Consider the following 17,293-nt stretch of genomic DNA (forward strand, 5'->3'; position numbering starts at 1 on the left):
ATTTAACTTCACTTTCTCTTGTAGTATTTCATCTCTATATAAAATTATTGGTAAACCAAATTTAAAATGTCTATTATATTATATTATGTTATGTTATATTATTTTATATATTTTAAACAGATACAAGTATATTTTATGTGTTTATAATTTTAGTATCATGGTTCAGAGTGGTGGTAGAAACACATCTAGCAAAAGTAAAGATCAAAATACACACACACACACACACACACAAACACACACACACACAAAACATCCTAAATATTTAATTTAACTTTTTTACAATTAATAATTGACAATAAATAAATAAATTAATAAATTGTCATTGATGGAGTTTGGGTTCCTTGTCACCGTTTGGCTTGCATATAGCTGGGGAAACATGATAATATTGGCAATATTATTGACTTGACCGCACACACTATAGAATGAGAATCTGAATGGAGCTGAGCTTGATGATGACATCACTCTTTTCTCCAGAGCTGTTTTATAGATGAATTAAACTCACTCCATAATTGTGGAGTATGTATGTATGTCATTACATTGGTTGGAGCATTAGAAACAAATGTAGAGAAAACTATGCTATTTTTCTTTATAATGAAGTTGTCTGTATTTAGTAAATTGTGTTTAACACACAAAAGAGTGATAATCAGGTCAACACACATTGAGGTATAGAAATTCTACACTGATTAAAAAAAAAGAAAAACCTGTGCTGGTATCAGTATCGACCTATACTCAGAATTTTTGGTATCGGATCAGATCGGTTCGGAAAAAATGTCATCGGTGCACCCCTATTTTTTTCCAACCTTTGTAAAAAGATGATAAGATACATAATGTTAACCATAAATTGGTATTCCTATTCTAAACAATGTATTTATACATTGCATCCAATTTACATATTAATGTGTTCTTGAGGCAAACCATAATAAAAAAAGAAGTGGAATAATGGGAGTAATAACTTATTTTCATAAGAATATCTCATATTTCATAGGAATATTGATCTATAATTTCTTTCACTATTGACTTGCTGTGTTTCCCCAAAATTCCTGATTATTAAGATGTTTGTCCTGGTATCCTCTGCAGAAGGCATGATTGAAAAGTATGCCCTTTATATAGAATAGAATAGAATAGAATAGAATAGAATAGAATAGAATAGAATAGAATAGAATAGAATAGAATATGATATGATATATTAAAAAAATCTTATAGTCCTATATATTATAAAAGTTACTAAACTAGTTAACTAAACTAACACATAATATGCCAGTGACTCTCATTTCATACTCCCATGTGTTAATGGTGTGATTTGAGAAACATGATTTATTTTTTATTTGTAATATTACACAGATGATGATGCTGAATTACATCACTAGGATGAACCATAATAAAACCAAACCAAGAACACATGAACAAATCAATACTGACCCAATAAAAATGTGGCTATTGATACACTCGTTACTGATAATATCAGTCAGTTCTTTAAGCAAACAAAAACACATGTGCAACCAGAGCCAGCTGACCTACTGATATGCTTGTCCCTTTTTATCTGTTATCATCCAATTATAACACACAGACATTGAGGAGTTCAGTTCAGGGAGACATCTGAGAGTGCTTTGCACTTCCTTGGGATTTTACATCTGAGCAGCTATAGGATGTGTACACGCACACACATACACGCAGATGCAAATCGATTGAAGGCCATCAGGGTGGGACTGCCCTCTGAGCCTGACATCAATGCTAATAAAAACTATAATAAGCACCACCCATTAACAGAGCAGATATCCCTGCTTTCACACCTCCTCACACAGTGAGTGAGAAGGACTTTTCATAAATTCAAAGCCAGTCTGAGTGTTTAACGGCTGATTTTGCCTGTGAGGAGAGTCATACTGTGAACCTAACAGGGGATATGAAAAAACCCACACGCCGCCAAAAACAACAAAGCTGCTTTGATTGGAGAAAAAGGTTACATTTGGTCACAGAAAAGCCAGGTGCGTATTCAAAAGAACATGCGTATACATGGAGAATGTTCCTTTGCAGGCTGGAAACAGCTATTTAGATTCTTAAGCTCTCTCACAAAAATCATTGAAAAGGCAAGGATAAATTGTGTTAATGACAATTAATTAAACTGTACAAAACAGTTCAATTACCATAAATGACTAAATGTCTAGCAATATTCTGAATATAACACAGCAAATAAATGTGAAGAAACATATAACCATTTGAACGATTTTGTGTTTGTAAATTAAGTCAGATCAGCTAATTAAAATAATTTTAATAATTTCATTCTGTTCAGCGATAGTTGTTTTTAATCAGGACTTGCTATCCTGAAGAGGTTAATTTTCTCTCTCAACCTGAGCTGTGATCTCAAAGCTGTAACAAAGTAGCTCAAAGTTCTTTATATTAAAAGTTCAAGCTGAACTACAATTTTTCAGTCTCAAAATACTTTCTCAGATCATGGCTTAAAATGCAGAAAGAGATACATATAAGGCATTTGTAGATTGCTCAAACTGTTTGAACAGCCTGACACAGTAACATTGGCTCAACCAATGTCATGAGCTTTGGGCAGGACCAGTGGCATTTTCCATGGCTCCGCATCCAAATAAATAGATAAACAAACAAATAAATAAATACACATATAGAAAAAACTACCAATATATAATTTTCATCTACTTCATCACTACAGTTTTCTTTAGTTTTTGTCCTAAAAAAAGTTTGGGAATCACTGCTATATATAGTATATAGTATTAGTATTTTAGAGCTGGAGTTCTTCACGGCTCCTTGTGAGGGCATCTTCTCGTTTAGCTTGTACTCAAACAAAGGATCTGAAGGACAGCGTTTGTACCAGCGGGTGGCACTAGTGAGACAGGGACGTTCTGAGGTCGCTGCGTGGGAGGACAACAGGGAGAGGCAGTGCCACACAACTGTGTCCTGTTCAGTCTCAAAGCTGGAGAGCAGGTTATGGGGCCGAAACATCTTTAGAGGATACTTATTTAAACAGCACCGCAGAGCTGCATACACACACACACACACACACACTGGCAGTGATGTTATCATTATCTGTTTAATAAAATAAACTTTATTGGAGAAATAAAAGATTAGTGGAGAAAATCATTATTATGGCCTCTGCTTAAGACATACAGACCTCTCTTCACTCGTAGAAATACTCAGACATACTTTGACATTTGACATACATACACTCTCAAGAAGTTTTATCAGCAGTTTTCACACAGCTGCAGGCTAATGTAAATAAATTAATCACTTTATCCATGCTGAATAAAAGAAAAAAAAGTACCGACCCCAAACTGAACAGTAGTATATTTAAACCATCTTATGTGTGAATGTGTCAGTGAGAGAGAGGGGAACTCCACCCAGCACCACTGTTATCTCATTTTTCATCAGACCAGTCTATCAGCCCTGTAAGGCCTCTGCCACTGAGAAATCTCAACAAGCCACAGTCATATCACCCTGTAGCCCACGACTGGTTGCCCACTGAAGCTAAGCAGTATTGAGCCTGGTCAGTATGGGAGACCTCCTGGGAAAACTAGGTTGCTGCTGGAAGAGGTATTAGTGAAGCCAGCAGGGGGTGTGCACCCTGTGGTCTGTGTGGGTCCTAACACCCCAGAATAGTGACAGGGACACTATACTGTAAAAAGCACCATCCTTCGGATCAGAAGTTAAACCGAAGTGCTTAGAAATGGTGACACAGCACCTGGGTGACCACCTTAAACAAAGCATGCAAATGAAGTATTCAGGTATAGCAACCTGCCCCATTTCATCAGTCCTAATCCAATCTGCATAACTACTCAAAGACTGGGGCAGAGGCACCAAGAGCCATTACAAACAAAAGGTGATAGTCTCGATAATCTGGTTCATCTGACTAACAATAAGAGAACAAGAACTGACAGGAATGTCTTGCTACACACTTTGCTTAAGAGAATCATTTGTCTGATGTTATTTTATTTACCTTAAATGCTCAATACAATGTACATCACCTTATAGTTTTTCATGTGATGCTATGTCAGAACATAGGATCATCATATATTATACAGATTCTTAAATTTGTAATCCCACACAATAATGCCTGCTAATAATCCCCATCCACTGAATTGGCTCTATCTCATTCTCCTATCCAACTGTAGCTGGTGTGGTGAGCACACTAGCGCCGTTGTACTATAGCTGCCGTCACATCATCCAGGTGGATACTGCACACTGGTGGTGGTTGAGGAGTGACCCCCTCATGATTGTAAAGCGCTTTGGGTGTACAGCAATATACAATAAAGCACTATATAAATGCTTCATTCATTCATTCATTCATTCATTCATTCATTCATTCAACAAGCTCAGCTTAGACATCACTTCAACAAGCTGGTTTTCAAATGAACACAGTGAACATAGTAAAAGTTACATGATTTCCAACATCAGACACTTGAAGCGCAGCTGGCGTGACCGCAGTTAATATGTCTATATCCATCCAAACCATTTGGTTAATCCAACAATATATTTTCATGGTCTACATACACACTGTAAAGGATCAGAACAACTGCATTTAAATACATGAGTGAATCCCCTAAATTATAGTTTTCCGGTGTACATAACAGAACTCACTCTCAAAATTGCAATGACTTACAGCTGGTTACAGCTAGACACTTAGCCACAGACAACCAATCACATGCCTCAAATTCACGTGCTTTGGACAGTCACAGAAACACATACAAACAGTAGTTTTGTTTGGAAAAATGTAAAACTGACAGAAAATGTGTCTATTGGAGTGAAGAAGAGACTGTTTCATGTTTACACTAATAGTCCAAAAAGTACATTCAGGAAAGACTTGACAGTACAGTCTGTAACATATAATATGTGGATGCACAATGCTAGGGCCTTTACGTAAACAGGTCGAGTGCTGAGTTCGCAAAAACAATGATACTGTCACAGCAAATCTGCATATAAGAATGGTAACCCAGAGTTTAGGAATGTACCTGTGAAACATTAGATTATGAATACCCAGGCTTAATTATTTACTCTGAGAAAACTATGAGCAGTGTGAAATGTGAAGCAAGACAACACAAGACTCTGTTAACCTGAAACTTAGAATGACCCAGGGTTAATCACATCAAGCGTGAAAAGCCCTATCAACATAGCTATAAATATAAATTTATACTCGGAACACAGTAAACTAAACATGAGACAATATATAGAAACAAGTAGACCGAATTTAACAGGTTGAGAAGTTAACAGGTTATTTACAAAAACTATATATAAAAGCAAAGGGAAATTACTCAAATCTTTGTTACTATGGAAGCAGAAGTCAGATCATGACATCAGTACAGCTCACTTTGTCCATGATGTCATGGCATGTCAGGAGTGGTATTTATGTCTGACATTTTCTCTTTCTCTCACTTCTGTCACATTTACTGTCCCAGTTTCCCTGTCCCATTTCATTTTTCATTTGGTTGTCATGTGTCTACTCTGTGACTTCCTGTTTCATCAAACCTTCTAATCAGCAGCCCCATAGAAAATTGCCAAGATATTCTCTCATTCATGCCCGTATCATTCCTCATTCTCTTCCCACTGCTCTGGGCGGAGTGAAGGAGAAGGCATGTGAAGAAATTCCTCACTCTGTCCAGACCGCTTCTTTTCCCTCGCCCAAATAAGGACGCACATTGCAATACAGGAAAATGAGAGAAGAAGGGAGGGGCAGAAATGGTGGCGAGAAAGAGATTTAGAAAAAAGTCATGACCTTTTATGGATGTGGTTACCTCCTCTTTTGCCTTTCTTGCTCTGTCCTTCACTCCCTCTTTCTCATGCTTGGTCTCACTCTTGCTGAAGTCATTTCCATGAGGGTGGCACTCCCTGAGTTTGGACCCTAAACACTATCATAAAGGGAAAGAGACTCACTTTCACGTAGACACACACAGTTGTGCATCACAGAATACGCATTTTCATATCAAGACTACTGAGTTTCTACACATAAACTGGTAAGTACTCTACATATAAACCTACATATTGCTAAGTTAACACGATTTTGTACATAAATATGTAATATGTGCTTAGACCAAGAGAGGACAGTGAGCAAGTTAGAAAGAATGAAAGACTGACAGAGTTTGAGCATTAGAGATGTGATTTAGTAGGACAAACTGACTATAGCAGTGAATGACATCTAAATGAAGAAGAAATCTCATAATTTAGATCATTCTTCAGAATATTTTTGAATGCCTCTGCCTGTTTTTACATGCTCTGTGTCTATAAAAAAGTTTTTATTGGCAGTAGCAGATGATGTTGCAATTTCGTTCTTCTCCATGTCATTTCTCTCTGTCTTACACACTCACACACATTGTGAAAATGTATACTTCAAAACTGAATAAAAAAATCTGGCTGTATGACGCACATGTTTTTCCACTTCAAATGAGGGTTGTTCTTTATACTCCATCGCTCTCTCTCTCTCTCTCTCTCTCTCTCTCTCTCTCTCTCTCTCTCTCTCTCTCTCTCGCACTCTCTCTCTCGCTCTCTCTCTCTCGAAATTCAAGTGAGAGTATCAGATCTCTGTAAAAATGCTTTTGGATCTGAACTGAAACCAGCTCTTCTAAATGCATCTGGTTTCCTGTGTTTGAGGAGTGAGTGTAAGTGGTTAAAGCTCAGTTGACTATTTGATTTTCGGGTTTGACAAACCATAACAAATTTGATTATCACAGTCATTTTTAATTATTTCTCTCCATTTACCATATCAAAAGTATTTGCTTACATACCATATCTCATTCTTTTAGGATGTTACTAAGAGCTGAAGAGGGAGTCTTACTGTATGATTTTGAGCCTGAAGCCAAATAGCAGATAAGATGAAAGATTGTTACGTAATTTGAGATATGAGGACATATATGAGAAAGTTTTGTATCTCAGTATGAGACTCCAGGTGTGCTCATATGTTTGTGTGTGTATTTGATCTACTTCTTGCAAATAAAAGAAATCATCACCAGATGTGAACTAATTGGACTGTGAAATGCACAGACAGACACACACACACACACACACACACACACACACACACACACACACACCCCTCACCTCCTCTACAAACAAGGGCAGGGCAGGTTGTAACTTGTCTTTTTGCATATATCGCAAGTATGCAGTAATGTGTGAGTTTAGTGATTTGCAGGGGCAATGATGTGTACATGTGCATGAAAGCATCTAGCTGTGGAATCTGAGTGCACTAAACTGGAAACAACAGGAAACAGCAAGAAAACTGAAGAAAGAGTGTATGCTTCATGTGTGGGGATGTTGCAAAAGAGTCACAAATTCTGACTTAGTTTCTTTAGATGACTTTGGGGTTGGACTTTGACAAATGTATCTTTTGAGTTTTACCTTGTCTCTCTGATTCTATCTGTATAAGTTTGCCTATACTGTTGAGCTTGCATTTTAGTTATTGATGTGGTGCCTGAAACAGTAATGAATACAAATGAAGGCCTGATAAATCCAATATGGCCTAACAGCAGTTTGAAATGTGATAAGGACATGTTGACACAAAAGTAGGTTTCAGCATTGCTGACACTCGGTGGTCAGCAGTTCCTGATTATGATCGGAGATGTCCGTCTTTGTCAGTTCAGAGGTTGTGTTGTGTTGTGTTGTCAGAGACTGAGGTTGCTCTGTTAAAGACTTCACACTACAGTGAATGCAGGTTATTACCAGAGTGCATCAATATTTGCATTGAAACTTTGCATTACTGTCGAGAATGGGATTTGCATGGAAGTCACAGTTAAATACTCCTTACTAAGCTAAATCCTCTGACTACACAGATTCATGCATTAAACATGAAAATGGCACTACATAATTCTAGCAATAACACTAGATGTCCTTGAGAAATTAAATGCCAATATTTAAATGATATCTGCTAACACAATTCTAAAACTACAATTGAATAAAACTATAAAACTGAACTTAAACTAACTGACAAAGTGGAAATTAATGAAAATGACTTTGTGTATGCATGTCTTCTCAGTCAAAATGGCAAATAAAGGCCCATCCTATGGTCTGAGTCGTGAGGTGCAGAGTAAAATTGACAAGAAGTACGATCCAGAGCTGGAGGAGCGGCTGGTGCAATGGATCATCGCTCAGTGTGGGGATTCTGTCGGAAAACCTCAACCTGGAAAACAAGGCTTCCAGCAATGGCTTAAGGATGGATGTGTAAGCCACCACTTCCATTAAAGTCTTTGTAACACAACACACTCCTTTCATCATTTTAATCATCTCTTTTTCTGTTCTCTCTTTGTAGATTTTATGTGAGCTGATTAACAGTCTCTGTAAGGATTCAAAGCTTGTGAAAAAGATCCAAAGTTCTACAATGGCTTTTAAACAGATGGAGCAGATCTCTCAGTTCCTTGGTGCTGCCGAACGCTATGGGGTCACCAAGTCTGACATGTTTCAAACAGTTGACCTGTGGGAGGGTGAGTGCCTGTTTTCACATCATGCGATCTTAGTGTATTTAGTTCATAGAAAATTGTCAACTTGATTCATCTGTCTAAATTATGCCATTAAAAACACAACTGGCATGTAACAGTGTTATTTTAGCATTATTTATAAACTATTATAGAGTGTATTATTATTTTGAATCAGTTTTTTAATTTTATATTTTACTGCCAAAAAGCACCATGTTTTGATCTCTTTGTGATCTATATGTTTGTGTATGGGTAGGTAAGGACCTTGCCGCTGTACAAATGACACTGCTGTCTTTGGGGAGTCTGGCTGTTACTAAGGATGATGGCTGTTACCGCGGTGACCCCAGCTGGTTCCACAAGTGAGTGTTATCAAAGTCCTTTTAAGACCTTTTCAAGGTATTCTATAGTCTTTGGTGCTGTTGTGGTTTCCTCTTCCTGTTCGCAAAATGAACCAGCTGCCATAGCGACCAAATAACAAAAACAAGCCACTTTACTGTCCGTTTTGCAGTTGTGGCTTATAGCCATAGCAATATGATTACAAATAGTTATTGGACAGACATTTTTAATGTGTCCAGCATGGAATCAGCAAACACAGATAAGTGTGTTTCTCATAAAAATATGCTATTATTAATATTAAAAAAGAGACAGTAGAGAGAGACAGTAGCTGGTTCCCAAATGACACACTATACACTAGGTACTTATACACTGTGTAATCAGTCATGTAGTGTATGAAATATATAAGGTTAATTTGTCATTAATAATCATAGTCTAATAGCTCCTTCCCCTTTGCTACGTAATTAAAGCTGTGACAGTTGAGTGCATGAAGTGTCCAACATTCCACACTTTGTTTTTCGGTTATTTAAGTGCATCGTCCGGGTATTTAAAGTGCACTTTTTCTTTTTGGAATTTTCAGTGTGAACACACTACTTATGCTATTTATACTACAAAACCTCATAGAATACTGCAGTTTCTTTGGTAGCTAAAGGTGATGAAAAAAAAGTACACTGCTGTTCAAGAGTTTGGGGGTCTGTAAGATTTTTTTTTTTTTTTTTTTTTAAAGTCTCTTCTCACCAAGGCTGTATTAATTTGATCAAATAAACAGTAAACCATTTTCAGGCTTCAGTGTCACATGATCCTTCAGAAATCATTCTAATATGCTGATTTGTTGCTTAAGAAACATTTCTAATTATTATCAATTTTTGAAATATTTTATGTAATATTTTAGTGGAAACTGATACATTTTATTACTCAAGATTATTTGATGATGACAAAATAAAAAAAACAGAATTTATTTGAAATAGAAATCTTTTGTAACCTTATTAATGTCTTTTACTTTATTACTTAACGTCTCTTTTAATGACATTTACTTTTGAACAATTTAATGCGTAACTTCTTTAAAACAATTACTGACCCCAAACATTTTATCAGTACAATATTTGAGTTATTTGTTCTCATCTTTACATCAGGAAATCCCAAGAGAACAAGAGGGAGTTCACTGAGGAGCAGCTGAAAGAAGGTCAGAAAGTAATCGGCCTACAGATGGGCACTAACAAAGGGGCATCACAGGCGGGCACGACTGGTTATGGTCGACCTCGGCAGATCTTGAACAACTAATAAAGGCCTGAAGATCCGTGATCTTTCCTTCTCAGCCCTTCAGCAGGGTGGACCAGATGTAGCGTCCCACTTAAACCTTCAGCAAACCCCAGCTGGACAATAACAAGGAACAGAACACACAGTGCTTAAACCAAAGTTTACAAATTCATTGTATCATTTCAAAATCCTGTACATTCCATTAGAAATTCATTAGTCTGCTGTAAATTCTATTAAGGTGCAGACGGACATACATTCCATTATTCTATTTCATACATTCCAGAGAAACGCAATCTGCTGCGTTCCATGGGAACAAAATGCCTATAAGGTTAATTTGGCCTTGCACAGTCAGGTATTGTCTTGTCTTGTGTTTCTGTGGATCCAAATTATATTCTCCGCTCGATATTCATTTCCTGATCTAAAATCAATATGAATCTAGGGCTTTACATCAATATGCTTATACATTGTACACGAGTAACTAATAATTGATTTTGCTAATAAAATTCATTTAAATTTTGAAATCTCATTGTGTTGAGTTGTGCTCCGGCATTTGCTTATTCTCTGCCACTGAGTGTTATGTAAGATCATTATGAACAAATATTCAGTTAAGTGTGTTCAAACATTTGACTAGCAGGGTATATTTGTTTCCTCTAAAAAGCTGTTTATTCAGTGTAGTGAAGCCTCTCCTCTATTGACATCCATTCAAAAAAACGGCCTCTGGTCTCCTTTCCCAAGTAGGCCTACTTCAGGAGGTCAATCCTCTTTTCAGTGTTAACATCCTCCACATTTAATTTTATTTAACTTCCTACCATTTCAGAGAGAAAAGTAATAGCACGTTGATCTGCGAGCCGTGGGTCTTCATGCGGAGAATTCTGTTCATATTTTCTGCATAATGATGCATTTAAAAGTTAACGACCAAACGGATGTTTATAAAAGTTTACATTTCATGTTGCAGAATAGCCTATAACACAGATAACATTAAAGGGGTCATATGATGTTGCAAAAAAGAACATTATTTTGTGTATTTGGTGTAATGCAATGTGTTTGTGGTTTAAGGTAAAAAAAAACCACATTATTTTCCACATAATGTACATTATTGTTGCTCCTCTATGCCCTACCTTCTGAAACGCCTCATTTTTTACAAACCTCATTGGTCTGAAAAGCGAGGTGTGCTCTTATTGGTCAGCTATCCAGTGCTTTGTGATTGGCCGAATGCCTCAAGCGTGTGATGGAAATCAGTGGCAAATCCTTTACATATGTAAACGTGCTTACAGACTGTGAGTCAGAACAGCCGCATTGTAGTCTTCTCTCCCATGATCAGGAAACAGTCTTCCATAAAATGTGCTACACAGATCTGAATATTTGGGTTGGACTGTTCTGGAACAGTGTTGTAATCGGGCATACGAGCACAGCGTGCCAGATGTGGGCCAGTCTCATTTCTGTAGGCTATCTACTGTACTGTTCATTAATATTTAATTTGAAATTAATATCCAGCCAAAACATTACTTTCATTTTAATTATGTAGATTATAATATAAATAACATGACATAAATATAAAAACATGACATTATTATGAAAGCAATTTTAAAATCCATTAAAGAACTCACTAGATCAAGCTGGCAGGAGGAACGTTTACAAAATAATACATTTATTTACAAAAACATGCAATTACAGAAAAAAAAAACCCAGTTATACAATAGCCTAAGTGTAGATACAATATTTAACACATTTTGCAAAATTACCCATGCATTTACTTAAACTTGGATTGTAAAATTTAAGCTTAAGCTAAATATAAACATTGTTTTAAACAACATGTCTTTTCACATCATAATTTGGTGAGTTCTTTACTTGGGAGCTTTCATTTCTGTAAAGAGCAAATCATTTTGCAGAAAAATAAAAGTGAACACCACAATAAAATGCTAGAAAAATACATATTCAGCAGATCCAAAGCTTCCTGTTGGTCAGTTTGTCTCTTCAGTTATGATTCCCACTGTTGTTGCAAAAAATTACACAGTATAATGGTAAACGCAGACAATTACTTGAACTTCCCCTTTAGCTCTAACTGTTATGTCAGAGAAGTATAATAAAGACGATGCACCCGATGTCTTGGACTCAAGAGACTGCTTGGTGTTCACAGGTGACTAAGGATTAACAGCTGACATTTCTTCAGCGAAGATACTTCTCTTGGTTACTACAAAACAGAAACATATTAAAAGCATTTTGTGACATGTTAAGAGAAATAATATTATTTTATAATATTTTATATTATTCCTGTGTGTCTCCACATGCTGAGTGAAGAAGCAACTAAAGATGCAACTGAAGCAATCAGCTGTGATGCTGTGTTGTGTTACATGTTTTGGCAGAGGTGAGCATCTGTAAATGTAAAGTCTGCTTAAATTTAGCAACTGTTAAAGCAGGACAGATCTGTTGCAGATGATCTCAGACGTACTGATGCACATTAATTTGTTTGCAGTACATTCTCAATCTCATCATAAAAAAAAAGAAAGCGTATGTATTTAGTTAATTGAGGTTATTTGAAGACAATGATCTTCTATAGAATTAGCAAAAGTACATAGCACTTTTCACTCTCACTTGATAGTTGATCTCATATCACGTCTTCTCATTTGAAGAAAGTTTTGCTTATTTGCTTTTACATTCATACATAATAATAAGGTGGAATAATAATTATGTGGAAACTAAAAATACAAACCTTTCTACTTGTATATGCTGGACCCTCATCAGGGGTCCTCTTCCTCATCTGTTTGTTTGTGGATAAGAGTGTTGATCGTCAAAGTTTAGTGCAGCGTAAACACTCTAGATTCACATAACTGTTACTTAAATCAAAAATCAAAAACATCTTGTTCATGTATTAGCTTTAGGTGGTAAACATACCGAAAGTTTTTCGGGCAAATCAAAGTCTTGCACAATAAGTTAACTTTTTGCTTAGTAAGATATTAAAAATGTAAATGCACATCAATACTTACCAGAAATATTTTATCAAAATGAACCCATACTTCTTTATCTGTTGGTAAATAAGCCATTGTGATTTGCTGTTATCACAGACCACAGGACAGCAAATAAACGGGATGTAGCCACCTCATTACTTGACTGGTTAGACCAATGGTTTCATTGCCATTTATTTTAAGCTACAGGTGCCTGCACTGTTGATTCTGAAGCCAGATTTCTTTGACCCTGGCAACACATGATTGCTGAAATATGATTGGACAAAAGCTCTTATATACACATATACTACTGAAACCAGCGCAACCAAAAGAAAAGCTATGAAATGAAGAGATTAGACTATTGGGAATAATTTAACAAATCAACAGACTTTTCTCTGGTGTTGTATGCCAGATTTCTCTAATCATTAAGTCTGCTTAAACCCCGCCCCTTTCTTACAACCAAGCAAGCTCTCATCAGATCTGCTTCCATCTAGTCAACAACCAATGGACTGAACAAGCAATAATCTTTTTCACCTGGATGTACATCACTATACGGAAGAAAAGATCTGTCGCAACTTCCATTACAATGTAACTTTAAAATGATAAAAAGTTTGAAATGAGTAGCCCTGAATGAATACATCACGTCACATTATGATCCCAAATATTCAGACAGGATGGATTGATGTCTTTAAGTTTTTATTGTTAGGTAGGTGAAAAGTGTTTTCAAGCAAAAAACAAAAAACAAAAACAAAACAAACAAAAAAAGTTCTCAGAGCTGCATTGGAATGCCATAACAACTTCAAAAGTAATACACAAGAAAAACACCTGCAAACCCTATAACTCCCATATCCTCTTTTTTTTTTTTTTTTTTTTTTGGCTTTTTTTTCTTGCTGAGCAAAACTTTTCTCTGTTGGGTGGAGAATGACATTTCAGCCACCTGAGCAAAAACATTCTTTATATCAGACCTGTACAGTGCACACGCAAAAAGTGTGAAACTTTTAACTTGAATGTGCTATTTGTATTTGATTTGACCATTTATATAATTCAATTATGCACATTTTAGGTTACCTGAGAAAACATTTTGCAGTGCTGTGTTACTTACCAAGAAATTCTATTTAAAAAGAATTTAAAAAAAAAAAATCTCACGCAGAGCAGTTCAATTCTTTATTATAATATAATATAATTAAGAAAAAATTAAGCAGTTATTGGTCATGAATTCCCTTTTTGAGGTCAATTAATTATTAGGCTTAAAATGTAATATATAAAAATGAAAAAATAATAACAATAATAATAATATTTAATATAAAAGAGTTATTTTGTTATCGTTCTCCTATCATCCGCTATTTCCACCACTTAATCAAGCCACTCTTCTTTAAAACATGATATTTTAGTTGACGTCACTGCGTTTGCATTAGCTCATGTGTTTCGTCCGCAACCATAAAGTAGGCTATTCGATTTCTACAGTGTTTCATTTGGCGCACATCATTCTCCTTCTAACTATATAGCGACCCCAACTCTATGGCGGTTTGCCCGAGCATTGCAATTATTTCGCATTTAGCCTACTAGATTTCTATCAAATGGCTTTCCCAGCTCATTTTTGCGTCTGTGCTGTGCGAAGCTGTGCGAATGTATATTACTGACATCCCTTCCTCCTCCCCTTCCTTCCTTCTCTACATCCTGCCTTCACACTTCCTTCCTGGTCTGTCCATTACATGATATAACATACGTCTCTAGTGGTTCAACAAATAACCAGAATAACATAACAGAAAATCCAGTTACACTCATTTTAAAACAACAACAACTACCACCAGAACAACAAACCACAGCCTAGAAAAAAACAAAACAGCAAATATTTATGTTTATCATAACAGCAATGCTTATTATTTTTGTGGTTTTGAAGCTTAATCAACCACAACAAAATTATTTTTCATGCAACTAAATGACTTGTTATGACCACTGTGAAAATGACATATTCCTTGATTCATGTGGTTAGGGTCACATTAGTCTCGCGTAGCCAGACCTTCAGACAACGGTCCGTGGGCGTGACGTCCGAGGCCGAGACAAGGGTCACGTTATATGTCCTGTGCTGCCCCCTACTGTTATACTCAACAGACAGCAACATTCCCCATACACCACCTATCTAACGCAGCCTCAAAAAATATATTGACTAATAAAAATTACTGGTCGGGGGAGGAGCTTTCGTCATAGTCACCAACAAAGGGTGCTGTAGCCCTTTGGTGAACATTTAGTTGAACTACCATTAAATCATCGACTAAATACACACTTACTGGGCTGGTGACATTTGTATACGACTGTTGATTATTTACCTGGGTATTTTAATCGTGATTATTAATGGTAATTAGTATAATTTACATTAAAATACATGTGTGGTCCATCTGCATATTCTTTATGTAGAATACACACCCTACACATCCAAAACGAGTACAAGTGTATTCACATTTTTAATAAATTATGCACAGTGCTAACACAGAATATACACTTTATAGCCAAAAGTACACAAATTTCCTTTTTAATAATAGTTTATGTCAGTAATTCTAATGAAAGCAAATATTTATGTTAGCGTTGCATCATGACATTCTAGAGCTACTTACATTTTTTTTCAACACTTTGGAAAGATCTTTTTCTAATCCAGCATGACACACTGCCTCCAGGCCTACAGCGTGCTCCCTACTTAACTGAAGTGCACAAACAGAACACGTAGGCCTATGTAGTCGGTAAAGTTGTTTTAACACATCACGCCCACGTGCTTCCGCATTTATCATAAGCGTCCTTTGCTCCACACACGCAAATGCACTGAAACTTCACAGGCAATAACCATGAAAACCAATCTTCAAAACTACTCAGGTGCAACAGGCTTCCAATATACGCTTGAAGACGAGAGTCTGTTAACGGCGTTAACAGGAAAAAATACATAGCAGGCAGAGCAAGCTCACTGTTTACAATGCACGAAGTATGAATTTATCTCTGAGGGGAACTGACTGTCATAAGAAACAGTTTAGACAGATTGCATTTTCCTTTCATCTTGCCTCTGTATAATGCATTTAGTGTTTACAGAGGTAATCACGGAAACAGTGCATCGCTGCTGTTCCTTAAAGGGATAGTTCACCCCTAAATGAATATTAACCCATGATTTACTCAACCACAATATATCCTAGGCGTATCTGACACTCTTCTTTCAGACGAACACAATCACAGTTATATTTAAAATTGTCCTGGCTCTTCCAAGCTGTATAATGGCAGTGAACGGTGCCTGTTTTTGAAGCCGTGTTTTTGTAAGAAATTATTGTTTTTGGTCCCCAAAAAATGAGAATGGATATTATTAAGGAGCTGGGCAATCATTTCCCCTCCATTTCCTTACAGGTTAGAAACCTGGGTGTTATCATAGACTCCAAACAAATTAATTCTGTCGTTAGGAACAGTTTTTATCAATTACGGGTCATCTCCAAACTTAAATCGTTTTTGTCTTTTCAAGATTTGGGAGATTCAGCTTTTATTACATCATGTTTAGATTACCGTAATTCACTGTACTCAGGTCTTCCTCAGTCATTGCTTTCACGCCTCCAGTTGGTACAAAATGCAGCTGCAAGTCTGCTGACTGGGGCAAAGAAATATGATCATGTCACTCCAATTTTAGCTTCACTTCACTGGCTTCCAGTCCATTTTAGAGTTCAGTTTAAGATTCTGTTGTTTGTTTTTGAAGCGCTTAACAATCAAGCTCCATCTTATCTTAAAGATCTTATTATCCCTTTGTCATCTACCAGACTTCTAAGAACTGCTGCCAGGTCCCTCGTTCCCGTTTGAAAACTACCTTTTCAGTCACTGCCACCCGTCTGTCGAAACAATTGCCTCTAGACTTCTGCCTTGTACCTTTCATTACCCATTTTTAAACCAAGGTTGAAAACGTATCTTTTCTCCTTAGCATTTTCATTTCATTTCATTGTTGTTTTATTGTGTGTCTTGTTTGCTTATTTTCTGTGTTTCCTTTTCTCTTTTAATTTTATTTTACATTTTTTAAGCACTTTGGATAGCTTTGCTATGTTTAAATGTGCTATATAAATACATTTTACTTACTTACTTAGGGCAGTACTTTAACCACTGACCAACCACACCCCGACAACTTCTTCCCCAACTTTTTGGGTAGCAGATAATATTTTTCAGACCCTATTTTCATGGCAAAGCTGTATGTGAACATAACTCATTTTTATGCCGAACTCACCGAGATCGCTTGTCATCATTGACTATTTCAAACGCTTCTGGTTGGCTGTTGAATTCATGCACTTAACAGACAGTGGCATGCGAAAGTTTGGGAACCCCTTGCAGAAT

The 17,293-nt window shown here is 36.4% G+C and overlaps 1 protein-coding gene across 2 annotated transcripts; it reads left to right on the top strand.

The window, feature by feature from the left end:
* The first annotated feature begins 5,791 nt into the window (after nt 1–5,791).
* Nucleotides 5,792–10,528, top strand: LOC109055956 (transgelin-like). 2 transcript variants are annotated; one of them, XM_042756430.1, is made up of 5 exons: nt 5,792–5,969; nt 7,982–8,166; nt 8,255–8,426; nt 8,674–8,776; nt 9,884–10,528. In XM_042756430.1, the coding sequence occupies exons 2-5, from the start codon at nt 7,987–7,989 to the stop codon at nt 10,029–10,031; spliced, it is 603 nt and encodes a 200-aa protein (XP_042612364.1). In that variant the 5' UTR covers nt 5,792–5,969; nt 7,982–7,986; the 3' UTR covers nt 10,032–10,528. The 2 variants fall into 2 exon arrangements, with proteins under 2 accessions (XP_042612364.1, XP_018937176.2); XM_019081631.2 differs by lacking the exon at nt 5,792–5,969 and having other exon boundaries at nt 7,965–8,166.
* Nucleotides 10,529–17,293: the final 6,765 nt, after the last annotated feature.

The sequence above is a fragment of the Cyprinus carpio genome, chromosome A5 (assembly GCF_018340385.1).
Source record: "Cyprinus carpio isolate SPL01 chromosome A5, ASM1834038v1, whole genome shotgun sequence".
In the NCBI taxonomy this organism is placed as follows: Eukaryota; Metazoa; Chordata; class Actinopteri; order Cypriniformes; family Cyprinidae; genus Cyprinus; species Cyprinus carpio.